The sequence below is a fragment of the Sphaerodactylus townsendi genome, linkage group LG01 (genome assembly GCF_021028975.2).
Source record: "Sphaerodactylus townsendi isolate TG3544 linkage group LG01, MPM_Stown_v2.3, whole genome shotgun sequence".
NCBI classification, from domain to species: Eukaryota; Metazoa; Chordata; class Lepidosauria; order Squamata; family Sphaerodactylidae; genus Sphaerodactylus; species Sphaerodactylus townsendi.
The window spans coordinates 164815271-164838008 of record NC_059425.1 but is presented as its reverse complement, the minus strand read 5'-3'; the positions used below and the strand labels follow the sequence as shown (position 1 = coordinate 164838008).

Here is a 22738-nt window from a genome sequence, read left to right as displayed (position 1 = left end):
GCCAACAAACTGATCATAGAGACCAAGGCTGATACTGCCTCTAGCACTGGTATTCAGAAGTTTGCTGCCACTAAATATGGAGATTCCCTTTAGTTACCATGGCTAGTAGTCATTGATGGAGTCATCCTCCATGAATTGATCCAATATAGTGGGGTGCTATGTGGTTTCCGGGCTGTATGGCCGTGTTCTAGCAGTATTTGCTGCTAGAACACGGCCATACAGCCCGGAAACCACACAGCACCTCAGTGATTCCGGCCATGAAAGCCTTCGACAATACATTGATCCAATATAACTTTGGAAATCTGTGGATAAAACTTGGAATGTGGTATTTGGTCCTAAAATGCTACTGGGGTGCGGTGAGGGGTTGATTTGGATAGGCATCATGGAATGAGGGGTTGATTTGGATAGGCATCATGGAATGGTTTCCTTGACCCACTGCCCTCTGTAATAGGCTTGCCTTTTTTTTTCCTTACCAGAACTTAAAGGAGCAGCATGTGTGCTATTTTTAATTGGGGAAACTGATCAGAAGGTGTTAAACCACCTCTCAGCACCACAGACAAATACTTCTTCTGTCAAAACAGTCCCATCCAACTGGGTCATCAACCACCATGGGGGTTCTGGAGGTCTCCAAGAATGTTACAGCTGATCTCCGGACTACAGTTTCTTGGGAGAAAATAGTAGTTTTGGTGGGTGGATTCTGTGGTATACCATAGAGTCTAAGAGAAGCTGGTCTCACCCCAGGCACTGTCCCCCAAACTTGAGGAATGTCCAGAAGTAGAAATCCTATCACCCAGTGTTCTCTTTCCTTGGCCATATTACTGCATGTCAGCATATATGAGCTTGACTTTCAAAAATCATTGTAAATCCTCACCTCTATAATTTCCAGCATCTCCACTCTGGTGATTTTTCCATCCCCATCTAAGTCGTACATATTGAAGGCCCAGTTCAGTTTCTGTTCAAAACTGCCCCTTGAGGTGATCGACAGTGCACAAATGAACTCTCTGAAGTCAATGGTCCCGTCACCGTTCTTATCAAAGGTTCTGAAGGCATGCTGGGCAAACTTTGAAGCATCTCCATATGGGAAAAACTGCAAAACAAAAACACAAATAAAAACAACTAGATAATAACGCAAATCTTCCACATTTTATATCCAAGTATAAAATACCTCACATGATTGTTACTGGAATATCTGACTTTTTAGAACTTCACTCTCCCACCCACTGACCGCAGCATAACCCTATTGATTTTAATGGAAACACTGCTGTGTCTGAAGACTGTAGCCTTGGGTTGCTTTTGACAGTGCTGTCTCAGCCCAAATTCTACAAAGTGCCTGCAGAACTTATAATATCATAAATCAAAGAGAATTAGCTTTTTTCCAGTTGCTGTCAGCTTATGCCAGGAAGTATAAAGACCTATTTGGCCTTCACCTTTTCTTTTCTTTTTTGTTTCTGGCCTGAGCTATAAATTCTAATAACCATGAAATCATCCATTTAGGAGATGAAGACGAAGTATGTCCCTTTGACCTTCTGTAGCATTGGATTTCATGGTTGCCTACATACTGGCTACTCAGAGGGGAAAAACAGAAAGCTAAATTTAATTCTTACTGCACTTTCTGCCTGTCTAGTCTCATTTTGTCCATTACGTTGCTTTTTGACAATCTGGAACAAGCAAGGGGTTTGATAGGAATCTACTATCTATTGCAAGACCCGAGCAAGGCTGCTAACAACAGGACATTGATTCATAGGTTCACCATGAGATGGAGGAGACTTAAGGGCACTTAACACACCCAAACACACACCTACTACTTAATACTGAAATTTTCAGTGTTTCTGTTGAATGGTTAGGAAGAAAAAGGGAAGTGCTTCCCCTTAAAAGACTAATTTGTAGGAAAACAAACTGCTGAATAATCCTCTTAAAAGACTCTAGGTATGTCACCAAATTCTCAAGGAGGAGGAACAATGGCAGGGTTTTTTTTTCTTATCCTAAATTTGTTTGGCTGGATGAGGCTGCTCTAGGATATGGAAGTTTCTAGAAATCTAAAATGGGCAGCCCAATCTCCAACCCAAGGTGGCTGGGGACAGTGTCATTGCTGTGCCGCTCTGCCACCTCCAGAGGGCTTTCCAATGGTGCAGGAAGGCAGAACCCCCCCCCCCCCAAACTCTGCTGTTAGAAAGCCCTCCATAGGGCCTTTTGAATGGTGTAAGTTCAAGCCCTGGGCTGCGGCACAACTGCCTGCAAAGACAGGGTTGAAGCTGAGTAACGTTGGGTCCATCCCCATGAATGCTTCCAGCAAGTCCCTGCTATGCCGATGGGACCAGTGGGAATGTGGGAGTGTTGACATGGTGCCCAGAACGACATCTGGGCATCCCAGGGGTTGTGACGTCCACCTGCTAATGTGTTTGCCTTCTGCCAGGGTAAGTGCCCTGGGGAGGGCAGATCCATCGCTACAGACTTGTGTTGCCTCCACAAATGGATCTGACAACAGTTCTGCAAAGTATTTTTGTTTGTTTGTAATGCTTTTTTAAGCAAAAGGAATGCAGCTGAGCATGAAAGGTCAAATAGGCCGATTTTGCACAATGTGTCTGCTGCACAATGAGGGGGAAAATGTCTATCGCAGCAAGATTTCTTATACAGACCTATTCCTTCAAGCCCGCTTTCACTTTCAATCCTTCCTGCGTCAAACGAGAGCACTTCTAGCATGAATTTGCTTTACCACCAGAACAGGCAGATGTGCCAATGAGCACAGTTTTGCCCCAGACCTCTTCCCGCCACCCACAGCCATCCTCCTAGCTCCACCCTCCCCAGTCCTTGGCACTGCTATCCAAGCCTTCCTTCTCACCACCATTCCATGTTGCCAGTTCCTTGCTGCTTCTCTAAGTGTTTATATCCAGATTTCGATAAAAGCCAATCTCTTTCTGGCTCCAGCTCATCTCCCCCGTTTTGCTTTTATTTGAAACAACCTTCTTTTAAAAAACAAGCCTCTTTCTTTTTTGTAGCAGTAGCAGCGAGAGTGAGAGAGAACGTACGTGTGTGGAAGGGAAGAGAGAGGGACAGCAGATCAGCAGAGTTAAGAGAACCAGTGATGGGCAGAGTTAAGAGAAGCAGCAAAAGCAAAGCCAGTTCAGATCACCAAGCAGCTGAGATGCAGGCACTGGGTTGCCTCCTCGTGTGTAAACACAGAAACGTGAGACAAAACTTCAGCCCCACAACAAAGCCACCAGCCCCAAGGTAACTTTTCCATGAGTAATGGGCCATAGAGAAACATGGGAGTAAGTCTGATGCAATAGACTACTAACATTTACCTCATAGCAGGTGACTCTTAACCAAATTGAATTATTCTGTAAAATTACTCTACAGATGATTTTGAAAAACCGACAAACCGTAAAGGAGCAGCTGCCCCTACTATGAACACAAAATAAATGGAATTCTGACACTCACAGCCTTTGCATATGGAGTTACATTCTGCCCTTTGACCACCTCCCCTTCTCCAATACTTCCTCTAATCCCCCCTACGAATCCAAGAAACTCACACTAGTAACCATGAGGACACATTTTACTTGATCAATATGAATATGCAGTGGCAAAAAAACCCTACCAATTAATGTATGACATGGAAGATCCTGTTTTCAGATCTTGCAAAATGCAAAAGAGAGCAATGGTAGGGTCAGGGGTGGCCATTAGAGATTGGCCCGCGACCCACTTTCAGAGGCCTTGCTGCCCACTTTTGGGTTCTGACCCACAAGCTGGGAAACAGTGCTGTACATCATGAATCAGACATGCTGAAGCCGAAAAGCTGCACTAAATGATAAACAGGTATGAGCCCACCTAACTGGCGAGTGACAGCTGGCTGTGCTGAGGGTGTGTGTCTGTACGGATTTTCAAAAGGGCCGTCATATGCAAATGATAGTCACTTTAAAACCTGCACATGTGCGGTAAAATTAATCAATTGGCAGGGGCGGAAGGCCATCTGGCTAGATGGCTAACACTGTCCTGCCTAATGATATAAGTAGACACACGATGGATCTTTTACAGCAAATGTTTCCGTTTTTGTTCACATAGATGAAAATGTGATATACATGCAGGTAAGAAATTCTGCCCATCTTTTGTTATCTTTTAAAATCAATAGGACCAAGTTTTTATTATTTTTTCCCCTTCATACTCTGTAAGACTGTGCAATGAGTACAGCTGGCAAAGAAAATCATTTGTCAAACTTCCTTTTACTCTGTGTTATCTGTCAACAGATAAGGTTGTTAGGCCCAGCCTGAAAAATTGTCTGGTGGTGGGGGGCGGGGGGGGCAAGTGAAGATATTGGTGTGATGTCACTTCCAGGAAAATCCCAAAAAGGGCCACCTCTCTAGAAATTGCTGGAAACTCTATGGTAAAACAACCAAGTTTCTGGTGATTCCAAGAGAGGCTATTTTAAAAAAATCTATCACTGCTTGGAATGGCAGCAGGAAATTTTAGTGAGTGATTTTAGTGAGTGAGTGATTAGTAAATAATATCCAAGGCAGGAGTAAGACATCCTGAGTCCTGTGCTATTCCAAACGTTATTCCAAATATGTATTCTTTGAATAGTGAAATTTACTAATTTTAAAAAATATTAAATAATCGGACATGCTGAACTCTGGCTCTGTAAATACCTCTTTCTGAGGAATTAACTATTTATAGCAGAAATGCTGTATTCCAAGAATTCATAGGCATACAAGTTTATAATGGCATTTTAAATGCCAAGTAGGACTGCTTTGCGTGCGGTTTGTGTGTGCTTGCATGTCTATACTTTTAAGACATAAGCATGAGGTCTGTCACAAAAATATCCAAGAAGTCTCTAGGGCTCTTGATTTGAACCAGGGTTACCTTTTATAATAGATACACTAATTACTCAGCAAAAGGAACAGATTGAAATAGTTAGTAAAATTCAGGGGGGGGGGCGCTATACAAGTTTTAATAATAATAATAATAACAACAACAACAACAACAATATAGCTGCTATTAATTTCTGCCTGTGATGTAAATCTATATCAATAAATGCGAAATACCACTGACTGAATCACTGACTAACTCATCAACAGAACTCAAAAACCAATGAAGCCACACACATGAAATTTGACACACCTGTTCCTTACGTACTCCAGGTGCTCACTAAGAAAGGATTTCCCAAAATATTCACGTTCACTTGATTTATTACCTATTTACTGTTTTCACTGCTCATCTCTGGCCATCTGCGCAAACATTCTAAGGGCAAACCAACCGCTCAGTCCACAGACATGCTGCATGAACATTCTAAAGGTGACAGTTCAACACCACCAGCTTCATGCCCTTCACCAACTGCACTCTACCACTGCCCTCCACAACGCACGTGAACCTATCTGAAAACAAACCCATCAGTCCAGGCTGTGAGGAAATATGCTGCATGTCACCCCAAAGTTCACAAACAGGCTGCAAAAAAGTATGCTGAATGTCACCCCGAAGTTAACAGACAGGCTGTGAAAAAATACTCCTCCACCCACTCTCACGTTTACACCACCGCTACAGCCAAATACTATCAAAACAGATTACAAACCACACTATCACCTTGGACTATTAAACATTTGTCAGGTTTTGCATATGGACATCAGATTTATTACTGTGGAGAAAAATGTATTGCTCTCGGCCTCCGATCACCCTGTGCTTGGTGTCGTGCTCTGAAGTGGCGGGATGAGTCCCCAGGAATGTGCTGCAGTGGCGGTACAGTCCAACTCCCTGCCCTTCAACCCTACCCTGAACCTCTTCACAGCCTTCTCACTCATCAGCATCCAATGGCAGAACACTTCCTTTCTGCATCCTGAAAATACAACGGCTGCTTCCAAATGACGTCTTTTGGAGCCCACCAGGTGAAAGAGAACAATAACACTTTGCATTAGAAAAAGACAACTACAGGAAGCTGCTGCAACATATGCGAAAACAAACCCATCAGTCCACAGACAGACTGTGAAGAAATATGCTACATGCCACCCCAAAGTTCACAAACAGGCTGTAAAGAAGTATGCTGAATGTCACCCTGAAATTCATAGAGAGCCTGTGATGAAGTATGCATAGCGAAGCACGGGTGCCCTGCTAGTATAAAATAAAATGCAGGCACACTTAATTTCTCAGAAAATGATATAATTAATTGGATTGTCTGCAGAAACTACAATTTGCTGTTATTAATGGTTTTACTATGTAAATTCAAGGTACAAACTGTCATTATCATCATAAACAGAATTTTTTCTAATAATCCTACTTATTTCAACGAATTTAGAAGGATGCACGTCTATTTGAGAGCCAGAATGATGCAGTGGTTAAGAGCAGTGGACTCTAATCTGGCGAACCCAGTTCAGTTCCCCACTTCTGCACATGAAGCTTGCTGGGTGACCACGTGCTTATAATAGTCCTCTCAGAATTCTCTCAGCCCCTGATGAATTAGGCAATGGCAAACCACCCCTGAACAGGACTTGTCTTGAAAACCCTACAAGGTCACCACAATTCAGCTGTGACTTGGCGGCACTTTCCACCACCCCCCTCACCACAAGTCTGTTTAGGAAATGAAAACTCATTTAAATCTGTCGGTCTGACACCTCAATTAAACTGTACAGTCTGAAATTCCTTACCTCTGAAGAACATTTTTACAAGCATACTATATTGTTTTACAGCAAATGAAACTTGTGAGACAGCACAGACTGGAATCCTCTTAGCAACAAAACAGATACGAAGTTGTGAGAGCTGTGAATGGACCTTTCCAACATGTGTGAAAGGGAAACAGTGGTCAAGTAGGGCCTTGATTCAATGCAAGGTGGCGGTGTGGGGGAAAGAGAGGAGTTACGTCTTCCTTACCCTGTGATTTTGTCAACTGAATCCCCCACCCAGCTGTTACCATGGGGCCAGGTGGGGACAAATGCCACACCTTCCCCTTGGCTTGCCAGGCCGCTCCTTCAGCTGACGGAGGTTGAAAGAGCAGCCTAGTGGGGCCACTACAAGGCACTACTCGGCCCGGCCCAGCAGAGACCCCTGCAGGGCTCCCCTTGGCCTGGCCCTGCCAGGCTGTCCAGGACCACCACCAACTCAGGTAAGGGGGGTGCAGGGGGCATAGCTACAACGGGGGGGGGGCGTGGGGGACATGGGGCCACCATTTTGTCCTCGGTGCTATTTCCCCCCTGCTACGCCTCTGCTCAGGACCTTGCTTAGTTTGTCCTGGGAAGTTCAAAGGTTATTTCCTTTCAATAGGCATTCCCTGTAAGTAGCAGGCTACAGATTTTCTTTTGTCAGCAGGATTTCTGTGCCTGTAAATTAACAGCCACCGCACAGCAAAATTTTTTGAAAATTTACCAAAACAAATGAGCAGCTGTTTCAGTCTTAGAAGAGGTTCCTGAACACTTGCTCATAGCAAACTATTTTTGAAATCCAATAAAGATTCAGAAGTGGTTTGTGATCTAGTTTGGACACCTGGCATTTGAAGAAAGGAAGATAGAAACACCATGGGTCTTATATGAACCACTCATAGGAATGTTTAGATCCCAGCAACTGCTTTTTCCATATATAAAGTGATGCCAGTTGAAACCATTAATTGTTTAGAACTCACATAACATGCCAGCTAAGGTCCCTTTTAGGTACTTTCCCCAATCCTATGTAGTATTTAAAGACCTAAGATTAAGTGGGCTTTAAATGTTACGCAAGTGCCACAGAATGACTCTGTGCTTCCCACAGTTCTATAACATGAAAGAGCACAAAAAGCTTTTTAAATAGGCAACAGCTCAACAAAAAGAAAACATTTCACAATGCCTGGAACAGCTTGCTTTTATTTTCATAGCTGCTTTAGTTAGTGTGCCTGCAATCCTAAGAATAAAAAAAAAATCATGGATTTACTTCCCAGTAAAGCTATTTAGGATTGCTTCCTTTGCTTCACTTTTGAAGGATCATAAAACTCAAATATTATTCATCGCCGGTGCATACATGGTATCTCTTTGATAAGCGAAGCTAGATTTTTTTGAAGGTATCAACACAAGGAGCTACAGTGAGGAAAGACGCCTGCCTGGTTATTGTGACTTGCCTTTGCACAAGGCTAATCTCGGGTATAATTGCAACTTTAAATACAGTTCTAACCTGCAGGAATAATCTTTTGGTTCACAGTGAAGGAGAATTAGTTATTAACGAGCAGGGAATGAATTGATTTTGAATCAGAACGTTCTCTAATTAGATCTGAACAATGGAAAACCGTCAGCAGTCACAGCAGTGCGACAGGCCGGCAAACTTGCAACTCTACTCTTATGCAACGCTACCCAGCAGCCCCATTGGATATTATTGCTGAAGCAATTATTTGGTTCTTGCGTCAGCGGAGAGGCAATTTCACTGTGCTGATTTGCCACAAACACATCGACGACACTGAGCGTCCATATCTAATATTACATAGAAGACTACTCAGTATCCTGAAAATATCAAAGCTGGGGTGTCAGTTCTGTTATTTCTTGACTTCATTCATTTGAACAAAAGTAACAAAGTTGGAATATGTAGGCCCAATACATCCTTGACAAATCAGTGGTGGTGCCTCACATTGGGAATGTTCTCTCTTCAAATAGTCACAAAGCATCTTCAATTTTTTTTTGTTTCCTGGGCTTTTATTTCATTATTTTTCCCCGTTCCCACCTTTGAGTTGTGCTGTACCATTTTACTGCTCATTTTTCTAGTTTTCATTATTTTCTGGATTTTTCCATCTCTGCTTAAAATTGTCATCATTCTGGAGATTTTTATTGCTATTTTAGCTTCTCTCTATCACATATTTTATGCAGCATGATGTTATGGTTAAGATTTGTGGACTTTGATCTGGAGAACCGGGTTTGATTCCCCACTCCTCCACATGAGCAGCGGACTCTTAACTGGTGAACTGGATTGCTTTCCCCACTCCTACACATGAAGACTACCGGATGACCTTGGGCCAGTCACAGTTCTCTCAGAACTCTCTCAGTCACACCTACCTCACAAGGGGGTCGTGGGGAGAGGAAGGGAAGGAGTTTGTAAGCTGCTTTGAGACTCCTTAAAGGAGAGAAAGGTGGGGGTATAAATCCAAACTCTTCTCTTCTTCTATGCTGTTATGAGCCATTTTGAGTCTCTCTGGACAGAATAGCACAAATGTTGCAGAGAGGTTTTAGTAAAGGAAATGAGATAGAGTTAACAACAAGGTTCAAAGGCCTGCTTTTGGATGCATTCAAAACACTACCCCAAAATAAAAATAACATTTAGGTTTCACTACTTCCAAATTTTGTATGTGCAATGAGTCAAAAACATTTGATAGCCAGTTAGCTTACTCTAGGCACTGACCATCTCACTGTTATTCATGTATTTTTAAAATCCCATCATCACACCTGTGAAGAGTAATAGGTGATTAATGAGGTTTCCATCTACTCCAGCTGTTCTTATTGACTACCTTCTGCTCTTTCTAAAGGAAAAACAAAATCCAAACAAAATCCACCCCTTCAGATCCTCTGAAGATGCCAGCCACAGATGCAGGCGAAACGTCAGGAAAGAATGCTGCTAGAACACGGCCATACAGCCCGGAAACCACACAGCACCTCAAAATTCACCCCGTTCTGCATGTGAAGGACTCATCCTTCTTTTCTTCTCTCAAACACTCAAATTCCTTTTTGTTCAATTTTTGCTCACGTGATGTATGAGGGGAAGAGAGGAAGGCCCAAACTAGCAACTGAATAGATAGGAACCACTAGAATAAAAGGCACTAGACATATTTATAGATTTGTGGTCATTAATAGAATACTTTTCCATAGAGATCACATAGCGTAGCGCTTTAGAGTGACTTAATAACTATTTCCTCTCCTAGAAATTGTAGTTCTGTGAAATCCTCAAGAGATTCCCAATGTAGAGTTCTTAATTATAGGGGGAAATTATGTATTTACCTCATTTATACCTTATCCTTGTCCCCCTTGGGGAAACGAAGTACTTGCATCATTCTCCCCTTCTTTATTATATCCTCGCAACAACCTGACGAATGTAGGTCAGGCTGAGAGGAGTGTGCGATTGGGCCAAGGACCCAGCAAGCTTCCTTGGTGGAGTTGGGATATGAACTGAAGTCTCTTGGACCTGACCCGCTAACCCTGGAAAGCTCTGTATAGTCGTACAACACCCAAGTACCTGAAGAAAAACAGAGGCCCAGCAGGGAAAGAAGCATGTTGTACCAAGGGTGATTGATTCGATAGCGTTTTTGGCCCAGCCACTACCCCCACTCACGTACACATACAGGCCTCTACTGTCAAAAATCCTGTCAGGGAAATCTATATATATAAAAAGCTAACCGTGTATGTGTTGATGACAGGGTACCTCAGTAACTGCTGGGCCAATTCCTCTGAAAATTCCCAGCCACTATAGTCAGTCAGGCGAGAGTGTTTTCAGATGTTCACATGCCTGAAATTTCATACCTGGCCCAGGTAAAAACGCCTTTTTCCTGGCGCTCCACTGGTGTGAGAAAGGACAGGGGAGGGGCCTGTGTGTAAACTTGTCACCCCTTAGAGTGTTCGTGCCCTTACAATGTTCACTCACATGGCCAAAAATGAGCAGTGGAAACAGCACATAGGCAGTAACTCGAGTGGAAGTGAAACACATACACACACATACACGCGAGGGGGAGGGGGGGAGGAGGAGGAGGAGGAGAAGAAGAAGAAGAGGAAGAGGAGGAGGAGGAGGAGGAGGAGGAGGAGGAGGAGTTTGGATTTATATCCCCCCTTTCTCTCCTGTAGGAGACTCAAAGGGGAGCTGACAATCTGCACTTGCACCCTTCCCCCCCCTCACAACAAGAAACACCCTGTGAGGTGGGTGGGACTGAGAGAGCTCCGGCTGTGAACCCCAGCCCAAGGTCACCCAGCTGGCGTGTGTGGGGAGTGTACAGGCTACTCTGAATTCCCAAGGGGATAAGCCTCACAGCTCAGGTGTGGCAGAGCGAGGAGAAGTCAAACCCGGTTCCCTTCAAGATTAGAATTACCACGAGCTCTTAACCTCCACTGCCACTGAGAGGGAGAGGTGGCATCAGAGATGTGATCGAACAGTTTCTCCCAGGTTCCCGAGAGTAGGTTACTAATTATTTGTTATTGTGCCGAGAGGGGGTTACTAGTTGGTGATTTTGTCCAGTGATTTTTTTACCCCTTGAATTACATGCCCCTTCTCTCTCAGAGAAGTAGAGCGCAGAACTTGAAAGCAGTCCTTGGGAGGTGCACCAGCGTGCATGGCAGCCTGTAGCCCTGCGTGCATGCGTTTTCCACCCAAGGACCCGGCACAGCGGCTGCGTCCTTGCCACAGCCCCGCCCAGTAATGCCCCGCCCCTGGAATGGCCAGCCACGCCCCCGTCCTGCCCCGCCCAGCCCCATTGGCGCTACGCCACAGTTTGAATCCCACCACCATGGGGAACCTGTTACTAAAAATTTTGGATCCCACTACTGGGTGGCATGCAAAGAGAGGGAGGGAGAGAGGGAAGGTGGGGGAGGCATGCAAGGGAAGAGAAGTGAGGGGAGACAGTGAGCTGTGGCATGCAAGGGGGGGGGGGCATGGGGGCCGTACATCTTGATATGACCCACCCACCCTAGCAGAGGGAAAGGGGAGGGAGGTGCGGGGTGGCATGCAAGGGAAAGTGAGGGAGGGAAGAGAGTGAGGGGTGGCATGCCAGGGGAGGCAGGGGCCCAGCATCTTGATATGACCCACCCACCCTAGTGGAGGGAAAGGGACGGGAGGGAGGGGGAGGGGTAGCATGCAAGGGAAGAGAAGTGAAGGAGGGAGGGGAGACAGTGAGGGGTGGCATGCAAAGGAGGGGAGACAGGGGGCCCAGCATCTTGATATGACCCACCCCACCCCTATGAGGAGGAGAAGAGAGGAAGGGAGGGAGGGAGGGAGGGGTGGCATGCAAAGGAAGAGAAAGGAGGGAGGGAAAGAGAGTGAGGGGTGACTTTGCAAGGAGGGCGGGAGGGAGGGGCCAGGCACCCTAGATTTCCCTGAACTACTGCAGTTTACAGTTAGAAAACCAGGCATTACTCGGGGTTAGCTCAGTACAGCAACGCATGGCATACTTTTGAATGGCTAAATTAAGCACCCGATCAGAGGGTTTCCTCAGAAGCGACACCCATTGCCACCAACCAAACTTACTCCCAGGTAAAGGATCATGACCAGCCAGCCTAGATGTGTGGGAGGGGTGCCTTTCCATCCCCCCCCCCCAGGAATGCGGGCACACACATCACTGACATCGCACAGTATCAGGCTGCATGTTTGCATGAGCATGTACTGCTGGCCTCTGCAATTGATTTGCTGCTACTGTTCCTTTCCCATTTCACCACAATAAGCCACAGCAATGCGTGGCCGGGCCACGCTAGTTAATATATAAATACTGCCACTGGAAACTGAGGTGAAAATTAAACTTAGCGAGGCTTTTGAAAAATAAAACTCAAAAACTTGAGAGTATAGTTGGGTGATTTCATCAGATCTCAAAAACAAAGAAGGGTTAGCAATGACTCCTAGTTGGATGGGAGACCTCTAAGGAATACCAGTGGTCACTGTGTAGAGGAAGGCAATGGCAAACCACCTGTTAGCCTCTTGCCTTGAAAATCCTACTTAGTTGCCATGTCAGCTGGAACTTGACAGCCCTTTACACACACACAAAGTTGGGTGAAATGTCACAACCAAAAATGACTGAAATGTTTAATTCCACTGATGCCAATGGCAAAAAAAAATCCCCTTCCCACTCAGGATCCTCTAGGTACAAGACTGAATCTACACAGTTTTTCTATGATGAAAAGGGAAGAAAGGGTCCATTTGACTACCTAAAAACAGGGGTGTATCTACAGAGAATAGCACCTAGGGCAAGCACTGAAATTACGCCCCTATCCAAACATCTGACACCCATCTTTTAGACAACTTTACCAGTGGTGGAATTAAGCTGGTTCAGCCCAGGTCAAGCGAGCCAGTTGTCAACTCCCTCAATCCCTCTCCCCTGGGAGAGGGAGCAATGGGGCCGCACTGCTGGCCCAGAGGTGCATGACCCGATCGACGGGCCTGGCCAGCCACAGATCAAGCTGTGCGGCCCTTGGAGGAGACCTGCTGGCGCCAGGCTGCAGCCGGGCACCAGCAGCCTCCTCCCCTGAAGGCTGCTTAGCCGGCCCAAACTGTGCTGCCCAATCGGTGGCCAGCCCCCCCTTCCTTGGCTGGGAGGCACAGCCAGGTAAGTGGGCGGTGGAGGTGTGTGTGTGCATGTCGCTGTGGGGGTGCATGGTGGGGAAGGGGTGAACCGGTGGTTGAGGGATTAGAATCCCACCACTGACTTTAGCCTAATATCAGCTCAGAAATACAAGTTAAGGTCCTTAATCTTTTAATTAGGTTGCGAACCTCCAGGTAGAGTCTGGAGACCTGCCAGAATTTCGCCTCTAAACTATAGAGATCAGTTTCCCTGGAGACATTGGCTGTTTCGGAGGATGGACTCCATAGCATTATAGCATTCTTTCCAAAACCATTCCTCCCTAGGCACTGCCCTGCCCCGCTCCCCAAAACCCTCCACAGTAGGCAACCTTGTTGCAAAAACTATAATTCCAAAGTGATTAAGAGCAGGAGGAATTCCTACACTGGTGCATCTCTCCATGTTGTCAAACAAACTGCGCTATGTTTGTTGCTGGTGAGTTTTCCTTTTGCGCCCTTCCTCCTTCCTGATTCTTTTGACCAGAAAGACCAGCGATTGAATCTATTAGATGCTCTACCACTGAACAACAGCCTCTTACAGACTACAGAAAACACTCTCTCTATCTGCATGTAATTGCCACAGAAATTCAAGGACTTCCTTATAGTGAATTATCAAGAAGTTCTCGGACAGATACTGATTTCAGGCTTAGCAGAACATGGCTCATTAAGACATCTTTGCTGAACAGATGGTTAACTGTGCGGTTGTGCAAAACCACACAGGTCTAAAAAAAATTCCCTTTCCTCCCACACTCCTACAAATTGAGATTTGCATTCTGGACTGCATGACCACCACATGTCATGCTCTCTGTGTTTTTGTCAGCAGAACACATGAACCCTTCAGAGTTGCAAAGTCCATCTATACAGAAGGGAAAACAGACAGCTTGAATAATATGATGGATGGTCTAGGAAATCGGGAAAAGGTCACAGAGATGTCACAGCATGTCCACGGCATCTCCTTCGAGAATGCAACTGGGAATAATGTAAATGTCTGCACACTGAACAGTCATGGCACTTTATCTAGCCAGGGGCTTTTCCTAGTCGAAGATCACCACTTTACCTAGCCAGTTGGTAATGGCTGAGAAATAATTTCACTTTTTCTCATTAACTGTTTTGGAAGTCCCTTGCCGTTTGTGCAACCTAGCAATGCTATGAATCATGTGAAATTTTTAAATAAATTGCTGCTGATACCCTTTACCCTTTTAAAGTTGCAATTAAAAAAAACCTTTTGCAAATAGTCTGTATTTTTTTAAACAACTGGAGTGATAATACCCACAAATGTTGATACACTACAAAGAGAAAGATACTCATTAAAGCAAATGGCTTTATTGTTTAACTTGGCAGGGAACAGGATTTGAATTGGCGTGCCTATACTGTTCCTCATTAAATTGAACACTGAGAAAAATTCGAAATGGCTTATTCAACTGAAGGCTGAACGTAAAAGAGAAAGTTGCCCTGCCCACAGGATTCAGCTCACCTTTAGGGTCTCAAACTTTAATTGAGTTACTAAATGGGTCTGCTCAGAAGTAAGTGCCATTTAATTCAATGGAGGCACTTCCCAGAAAATAGTTCTTAGAATTGCAGCCTAACTGAGCTATTGCTGATCATAAAGAGACTTGCACAAATATTAACCAAGTTATGGCTGGCAGCCCACTACCTCCCAGTCTGTGAACACATGCCCCCCCCCCCCGTTCATGTCATACAAATCCAGCTGCAAAAGGAGCATTTGCAGAGATTACCAGTGGCGTATTTGCCTAGGCACATGGGATAACCCATGTCCCCGGGTGTATCCATTGTGGTCACGTGGGGGGCTCCAAAACATCCTCCCACACAGAGATTGATTGAGCAAGCCCTAGCAAGCAGGGCACTGAAGCAGCCGACTGCTCCCAGTTCCTGTCGTAGCCCCGCCCATTCTGGATGGTGGCCTGGAGTGTCCAGGGGGCAGGGAAGAAATCCCATTGGGCTCCCAGGAGCAGGACTGGGGAGCTCTGCCTCCCCTCCCTCTGACCCAGTGTGCCTTATTCGCTTTAAATTACCGTATATACTCGTGTATAAGTCGACCCGCATATAAGTCGAGGCACCTAATTTTACCACAAAAAGCTGGGAAAACTTATTGACTCGCGTATAAGTCGAGGGTGGGAAATGCAGCGGCTGCTGGTAAATTTCAAAAATAAAAATAGATACCAATAAAATTACATCAATTGAGGCATCAGTAGGTGAAATGTTTTTGAATATTTATTTCAAAGAAAAACAGTAAACTGGCTCTGTAAGTGGAAAAGAGGGTCAACAAGAACAATATGGTATCAACAATAACTTTAAAAGTACAAAAACCTTAGCTCAATCAGCAATAGCCTTTAAAACACAAGAGTTAAAATCCTTCAAAACTGGATTCCTCCTCATCATCTGTATGTCCAAATGTAACTCAACTTAGATTTTTTAAGAGGGATATTCCAGAAGTGGAGAAAATCTACTATTAGCTTCATTTGTAAACAATGGGGGATGGGGCACCCTTTTGGGGATCAATAACTTTGGATCCCCAGACCCAAACTTCACCAAACCTGGCTGTGGTATCATAAAGGGCTTCTTCTGATGAGACCAGTCAAGGTCTGGTGAGAAGTTGAATTTCAAAGGGTCCAAAGTTATGAGACCCTCAAAAGGGTATTATCTACTAATAGCTCCCATTGAAAACAATGGGGAATGGGGGCACCTCCTTTGGGGGTCCATAGCTTTGGACCCCCTGAACCAAACTTTACCAAACTTGGCTGGTATCATCAGGGGTGTCTTCGGAGGGTACCCTGAAAATTTGGTGTCGCTAGCATAAAAACTGCATCCCCTGCTAGCCGGCAAAATAAAAACACACAAAAATTTTTAATGACCCGCATATAAGTCGAGGGGAGCTTTTTCAGTATTAAAAATGTGCTGAAAAATTCGACTTATACATGAGTATATACGGTAAGTGTGGCATTACTCAAAAGCCTTCTCCCCAGCAGCCGGGTGCTGGCAGGCACAGGAGAAGGGAAGCCCAGCGGGGAGCCCAGCAGCAGCAGAACTGATGATGATGCTGACAGCTGTTTGGTAAATCTTCTGATGCGGGGGGGGGGGGTGATTTGTGAGAGATTTACATGCTTAAAAGTATATTCCCCTTGCACTGTTTTCAGCTGTTTCTCAGGCTAACAACCTACCTCACAGGGTTGGTGTGAGGACCAAATTAGGAAAGTGGTGGGGAGAGAGCCATGTATGTTTTGCTGGGTGTCGGGGGGGGGGGGGGGATTCGTTAGCTGGTGCAAAAAATCATTGTGTGGTTGTGGTGAGGGAGGGTGGCCGCCCATACTGGGCGGCGGTGGCGGGGGGGAGGGGCGGCAAACTCAGGTTTTTTCCCAGGCTCCAGTTTGCCTAGATATGCCTCTGGAGATTACTAATCACAAGGGGAAGAAAACATCAACACCCCCCGCAACAACATGAACCCAAACTTCTGCCTCAGAAACAGCAACTTCCTTCCAGATTTCTGAAGCAGCTTTCTGTTTGGTGGGGGAGGAGGAGAAGGGGAGAGAAGAACATCTTTTACCACAAATGTTCAAGGCTGAAGACTTTTCACACTTGCAGGCAAGTTTACAACTGGCCAAGAAGATGCACTAGAAAGCCAATGCCAAAGCGTGAAAGAAACCCAACTTGAGACCACAGAGACTGGCTGAGTGCTCTAGCTGGCAGTCAAAGCAGCCTGTCAGAAACATGGCCACTCCTGGCTAGTGAACAAGGAGTTGATTTTCTCAGTGTGCTTGAGTGGGCTGCTGGCTGGTGCCACTCACCAGTCTGGCCAAACTGCATGCCTGCTGCACCCAACTGCTACATGCAAACACCCGCTCGGCACGTGAAACTTGGCCGCTCCCCCAGCAACAGCAAGCGGTGAGTCCACTTGTGCTCCCATTTCTTGGCTTTCAACGACTTGATGCTTTCCCCCCCACTTCTGTCTGTTGTGCCCAGCTGCATGCCTCCCCTGGCTGCAGACTGAGCCACTGGGGCAGCAGTGGCGTAGGAGGTTAAGAGCTCGTGTATCTAATCTGGAGGAACCGGGTTTGATTCCCAGCTCTGCCGCCTGAGCTGTGGAGGCTTACCTGGGGAATTCAGATTAGCCTGTGCGCTCCCACACACGCCAGCTGGGTGACCTTGGGCTAGTCACAGCTTCTCGGAGCTCTCTCAGCCCCACCTACCTCACAGGGTGTTTGTTGTGAGGGGGGAAGGGCAAGGAGATTGTAAGTCCCTTTGAGACTCCTGCAGGAGAGAAAGGGGGATATAAATCCAAACTCCTCCTCCTCCTCCTCCTCGTCTTCTCTTCTTCTTCTTCTTCTTCTTCTTCTTCTTCTTCTTCTTCTTCTTCTTCTTCTTCTTCTTCTTCTTCTTCTTCTTCTTCTTCTTCTTCTCCTCCTTCTCCTTCTCCTTCTCCTTCTCCTTCTCCTTCTTCTTCTTCAACCTCTGAAGAGAGGAACTGCCCAGCTAGGTCCAGCAGCCTGAGCCTGCGAAATTGTCATGCCACAGCTCAGTGCTTGGCGGGGAGACTTTTAGGCACTGGCAAACTTCTGCCAGGTCTGGGGCGGAGTGGAATTCTTGGCGGGGAGGACTGGGCAGCCGGGGGTGCCCCACTTCAAGTGGTGCCAGCGGTACATGTCCCACACTAGATACGCCTTGGCTGCTCCACCCTAGATACGCCTCGCCCTAATAAGGTTATGCTGGAGATACTAGAATAATGTAGCCACGTGGAATGGGGTAAGTAACAGCACTGGACAAGAATGAACAGGAAAGCTGGCTGGATCCCTCTCATGATCTAATAATGAAATACATTCGGTTTGCCAGGAACCAAAAATAAGACAACTGTAAAGAAATTGTATTTTTAATTCATGAACTTGGAACTGTGCAGGGACCACTATTATGTAATGTACAGCAACAAGAAAATTAAAATTTTAAGAGTCTTTTATAATTCTTTAGTTAAGATATGTATTTATGCCTGCAGTGAACGACCTCAACTCTCCCTTCCCGTATTAAAAACATATCCTAGACGGCAACTGTGGGACAGCAGCAAATCATGAAGGATTTATTAAGAGGAAGCAGGTGTATATTCCCATCAATCAAACACTGCGGTCTAGCAAAAGTGAATGTCTTTGACTGTCCCAGTATCTATTGGCTTCATGTTCAACTTCCAAAATGCAATAAAGTCTTTCCCAGCGGTCAACCAACAGGCTAGGGGGAAAAGAAATGCAGTTCTTTTGCCCTAAGGAAATGATCTTGATTTAGCTTTAACAAGATTGTACTGAACACTGGGGATATTTTCAATTTCAGTCCGTCCTCCACAGAACAGTTCCCACCCAAGTTCATCTCTCTATTACTTGAAAATATTGTGTTATAACAAAAAGCTGGAGGCCCACATGTAATGCCTTCTATGAATGAATGGAAGCACTGATGGTTTGTAGTCTGGGCCTACTGGCTATATGGGAATCAGCAATTAGAAGCAGAGGTGGAATCCAGCAGGTTCTCACAGGTTCCCGAGAGTAGGTTACTAATTATTTGTGTGTGCCGAGAGGGGGGTAACTAATTGGTGATTTTGCCACGTGATTTTTGCCTTAGTTACGCCCCTCCTCTCAGCAGTAGCGCGCAGAACTTGAAGCAGTCTAGCAGGAGGTGCACCAGCGTGCGTGGCAGCCTGTGCCTGCGTGCATTCGTTTCCCGCCCAAGGACCGGCACAGCGGCTGCGACCTTGCCACAGCCTTGCCCAGGAATGCCCCGCCCCCAGAATGCCTGACCATGCCCCCGTCGTGCCCCGCCCAGCCTTACTGGCACTACGCCACAGTTTGAATCCCACCACCATGGGAACCTGTTACTAAAATGTTTGGATCCCACCACTGAGTAGAAGAAGAATATTTTGGCAGGTGTAGTTAGCACAATGCGGTGCTGTGGTGGTTAGACAAATAACCACACCTACACCAACCTATCCTTTTGTCCGGTTATTCCAGGTACAGAATCCTTTGCTGCTTTTAATTGCTTTTAGGAACAACTAAAGTTGTTGCACATTCTTCGCACTGAGTGTGCTGATTTTTTGGGGGGGGGGGGGAAGAGCCATCAAGGCGCAGCTGACTTATGGCAACACAGTAGGGTTTTCAAGGCAAGTGACGTTGGGAGATAGTTTGCCATTGCCTGCCTCTGTCTGGGCTGAGAGAGGTGTGGCTGGCCCAAGTCTTCATGTGGAGGAATGAGAAATCAAACCCAGCTGACCCGGGTTATAGTCAGCCACTCTTAACCACTATGCCACACTGGCTCTCCACAGATTTTTAGATAGCATTAAAACAGCAGCAAATCAACGCATGAAATTCATAACCACATCACACTATGTGCTGTTTGTTAACCTTATCTTCCATTAATTGTCGGCTTTAAAATGAGTCTATGCATTGTGGTGAAAGGAAGAATGTACTTTTCTTAAGAAAATAAAAATAATTTAGTATAAATTGGTCATGGGATCATGCCAGAGGCCAGTGACACTGGGTTTTAGCCAGACAATTCACTATGTGAATGGAAAGGAATTTCTGCTTCGGCAATGGGAGTGATTTCTGCTGATTCCCCTTTTCCTCCACAGCCCATGAATGGTGATCTCAAGGGCTCCCTGATCCTCAGGAGTAGCTTTTGAGAGGGGATGTGAGAAGAGGAAAATACCCTTTTCAGATCCAAGCCAATGGCTCCAAAGTAGGTTAAACAATAGACTTTAGTGCTAGTGTGGCAGAAGTAATGGCTGCAAAAATTAATGCAAGTCATAGGCCCCTTCTGCACATGCAGAACAATGCACTTTCAATGTGCTTGGCAGCTGTGCGGAATGGCAAAATCTACTTGCAAATAGTTGTGAAGGTGGACTGAAAGTGCATTATTCTGCATGTGCAGAAGGGGCCATAGTGTTTGCTGAGGCATTATAGCCTCATTTCCTCAGGTTACCTTAGGGCTGGCAACCCACAAGAAACTTTCTAGGGTAGAGATTTACTGGAACAACATTCCCTAACATTATATCATTTCCAGCTATGCAACTGTAACTGGATGTCACTTTGTTACCAGTTGCTCTAGCATCCACTTGAAACTTCATGGTAAAACCCTAGAGAGTTTTGAAAGAATGCTAGAATGGCTAGCAATATGGGGGTGGCATTTCCAGTTATGTGGCTGGAAATGATGTCGAGATATCAAGAGACATTGATCTGGCTCCCCCCCCCCCCCCACTGCTCGCTGGAGTGTGGGCAATGGGGAGTGGAGGCGGGAATTTCTCCATCCTTACCTGAAAAATGGCAATACTAGGATAGCTAATTGGTTCTTCTTAACTATCCAGTATTGCTCAGTTCTCCTTGACACCTGCACAACACATGAAAATTCAACATCTTTTCCCTAACGCTGTGGGAGGCACTGAACCTTGAGATTCTTATTGCCTATTTTGTCTGCGAAAGACACAGGAGACCTATAATTAAAAAGTAGCCAACCTATCCTGATTAGTCTAGCAGGAAGTTCCCTGCGGGCTTGTTCATCTTTGCTTGAAAGTAGTCCTACAATTGTAAAAACTTTGCAGTTGCTTTCTTTTACTAAACAGGAAAATGCAATTTTGTTTTCAATTTTTTTCAATCTTACTGGGTCTTTTCTTCTACAATTTTTCTTCTAAAATTTCAAAAGGCACAAAGCTTGTACTGAATATTTAAATTCTATTTGTCAGGAGAAAGCTGGCTAAAATTATTTATAGATGTCACAGTTCAAAGATAAAAAGAGACTACAAAATTAGTGTTTACTTTTCATGAACAACACTTCAATAAGGGACTAGGAAATGCATCCTGATATAATTCAAGCTGTCCAACCATCTAATTAATGTGCTTTCATGGGGGAAGCTATTTACACCCTGTCAATACTGGATACTGGTTTAACAATAGCTCCAACACCCTAAACAAACCCTTTTGGCTTATTTTTAGATGAGAATGAGTAGTGACCACCTCCACAATGCTTCAACATAAAAATGACAGAAAACAGAAGATGTTTGTGGATATAAAAAAAGGATGGAGTCAGATTCTCCAGCGCTAAGTGGTGCCACGAGGGCACAAGAGCCAAAGACTGGCATAAGAGCAAGACACTGTTCCCCACAAAGTGTGTTTGGGCTGTTCCTTTTGCTCCTGGAAATGCTGTTTTCCTCTTCAGTGTTGCTTTCCCTGGATATCCCTTCAAGACTGGTTATCACTCATCCCTGAAACTCTCTCCAACTTCTTCCCTTTTCTTTTAGTCAGCTCTTGTATGCTCTGTGTGCACATGTTCACTGCTTAAAATATATTTCTTGTTTTACACATTGTGTCCTGAATACTAGGCAAACCTGGGTGATAACAGACTTCTCTCTGTGATATACCTCTGAAGATGTCAGCCACAGATGCAGGCGAAAGGTTAGGAACAAGATCTACCGGACTACAACCACACAGCCCAGAAAACCCACAAAACCCAGTTGAATCTGGCCATGAAAGCCTTCGACAATACATTGCTTATTTAAGTTTGAAACTCAAACAGTTATCTGGTTGTAGAGTCCAACCAGTTTCTAAAATAAAGTTATCTTTTTGTTCTTCCATGCTTTCTCAAAAGCTAGAACGGCCTTGGAAGGCATCCAGTTGTTCTCCTGGACAAAATGAGTTGTTCTTTGGCTGCAGTCAAGTGTATTTGAAAGACATCTAAATAGACGAATATCACTGTTTTAATGGAACGTCATAATCTCATCTCAAGAGAGTGTGATCTCAGAGGCACAAGCTCAGAATCATTTAAGGTTGTTATTGGAAAAGGTACAAACAGGTAGCTCCTTTGCAGCTACTCATGTTGCTCACTTCTTCAACTCCCCCCGGTAGCCATATCCTGTTCTGTGTTTCCTTTCAGTGCTTCCTCCTACACATAAGAATCCTTTAGAGACACACTAAGAAACAGATCCATCCAATCAGCAGAGAAACTATGTTACATTGGTTTTTTTTGCTATTGCTTTGTCATGAGGGCAGAAATAACAACCGATCCAGCAGAAAGCAACTATGAAAGTACCTTTATAGCAGTCGTGGCGAGCCTACGGCACGGGTACCAGAGGTGGTACTCAGAGCCCTCTCTGTGGGCACGTGCAAACAGAGTCACCCCCATCCCAACCCACCCATCTAGGCTGGCCTGGGCTGCTGGGCTCGATTATTAGCATTAAACCTAAGACCTAGTTTTGGAGAAGCAGTGTAGGTAACCCTGTTAAGTGCTGTTAAACCCCACTGATTTTCATGTGAAGAACTAAAGCACGATCCTTTACCTGGGAGTAAGCTTGGTTGCTGGCAATGGGGCTTGCTTCTGAGTAAACCCTCCCAGGGTCATGATCCACCCATTGGAAGAGTTGCACGGTTGCTTCAAAGCAAAGACACCGACTACCACCAAGCTTACTCTTGAGTAACGCACACCTGGGAGCCAACCGTTTTTTCTAAACTAAAACCTAAGTATTCAGGTTAAA

General features: G+C 45.2%; 1 protein-coding gene across 1 annotated transcript in view; it reads right to left on the bottom strand.

Annotated features, from left to right (window-relative positions):
• Positions 1–22738, bottom strand: part of VSNL1 (visinin like 1) — a 103981-nt gene that overhangs the window by 1570 nt on the left and 79673 nt on the right. The window contains exon 3 of the mRNA XM_048498897.1: positions 872–1087. Within this exon, the coding sequence (XP_048354854.1) occupies positions 872–1087 (216 nt within the window). The remainder of the gene's footprint in view (positions 1–871; positions 1088–22738) is intronic.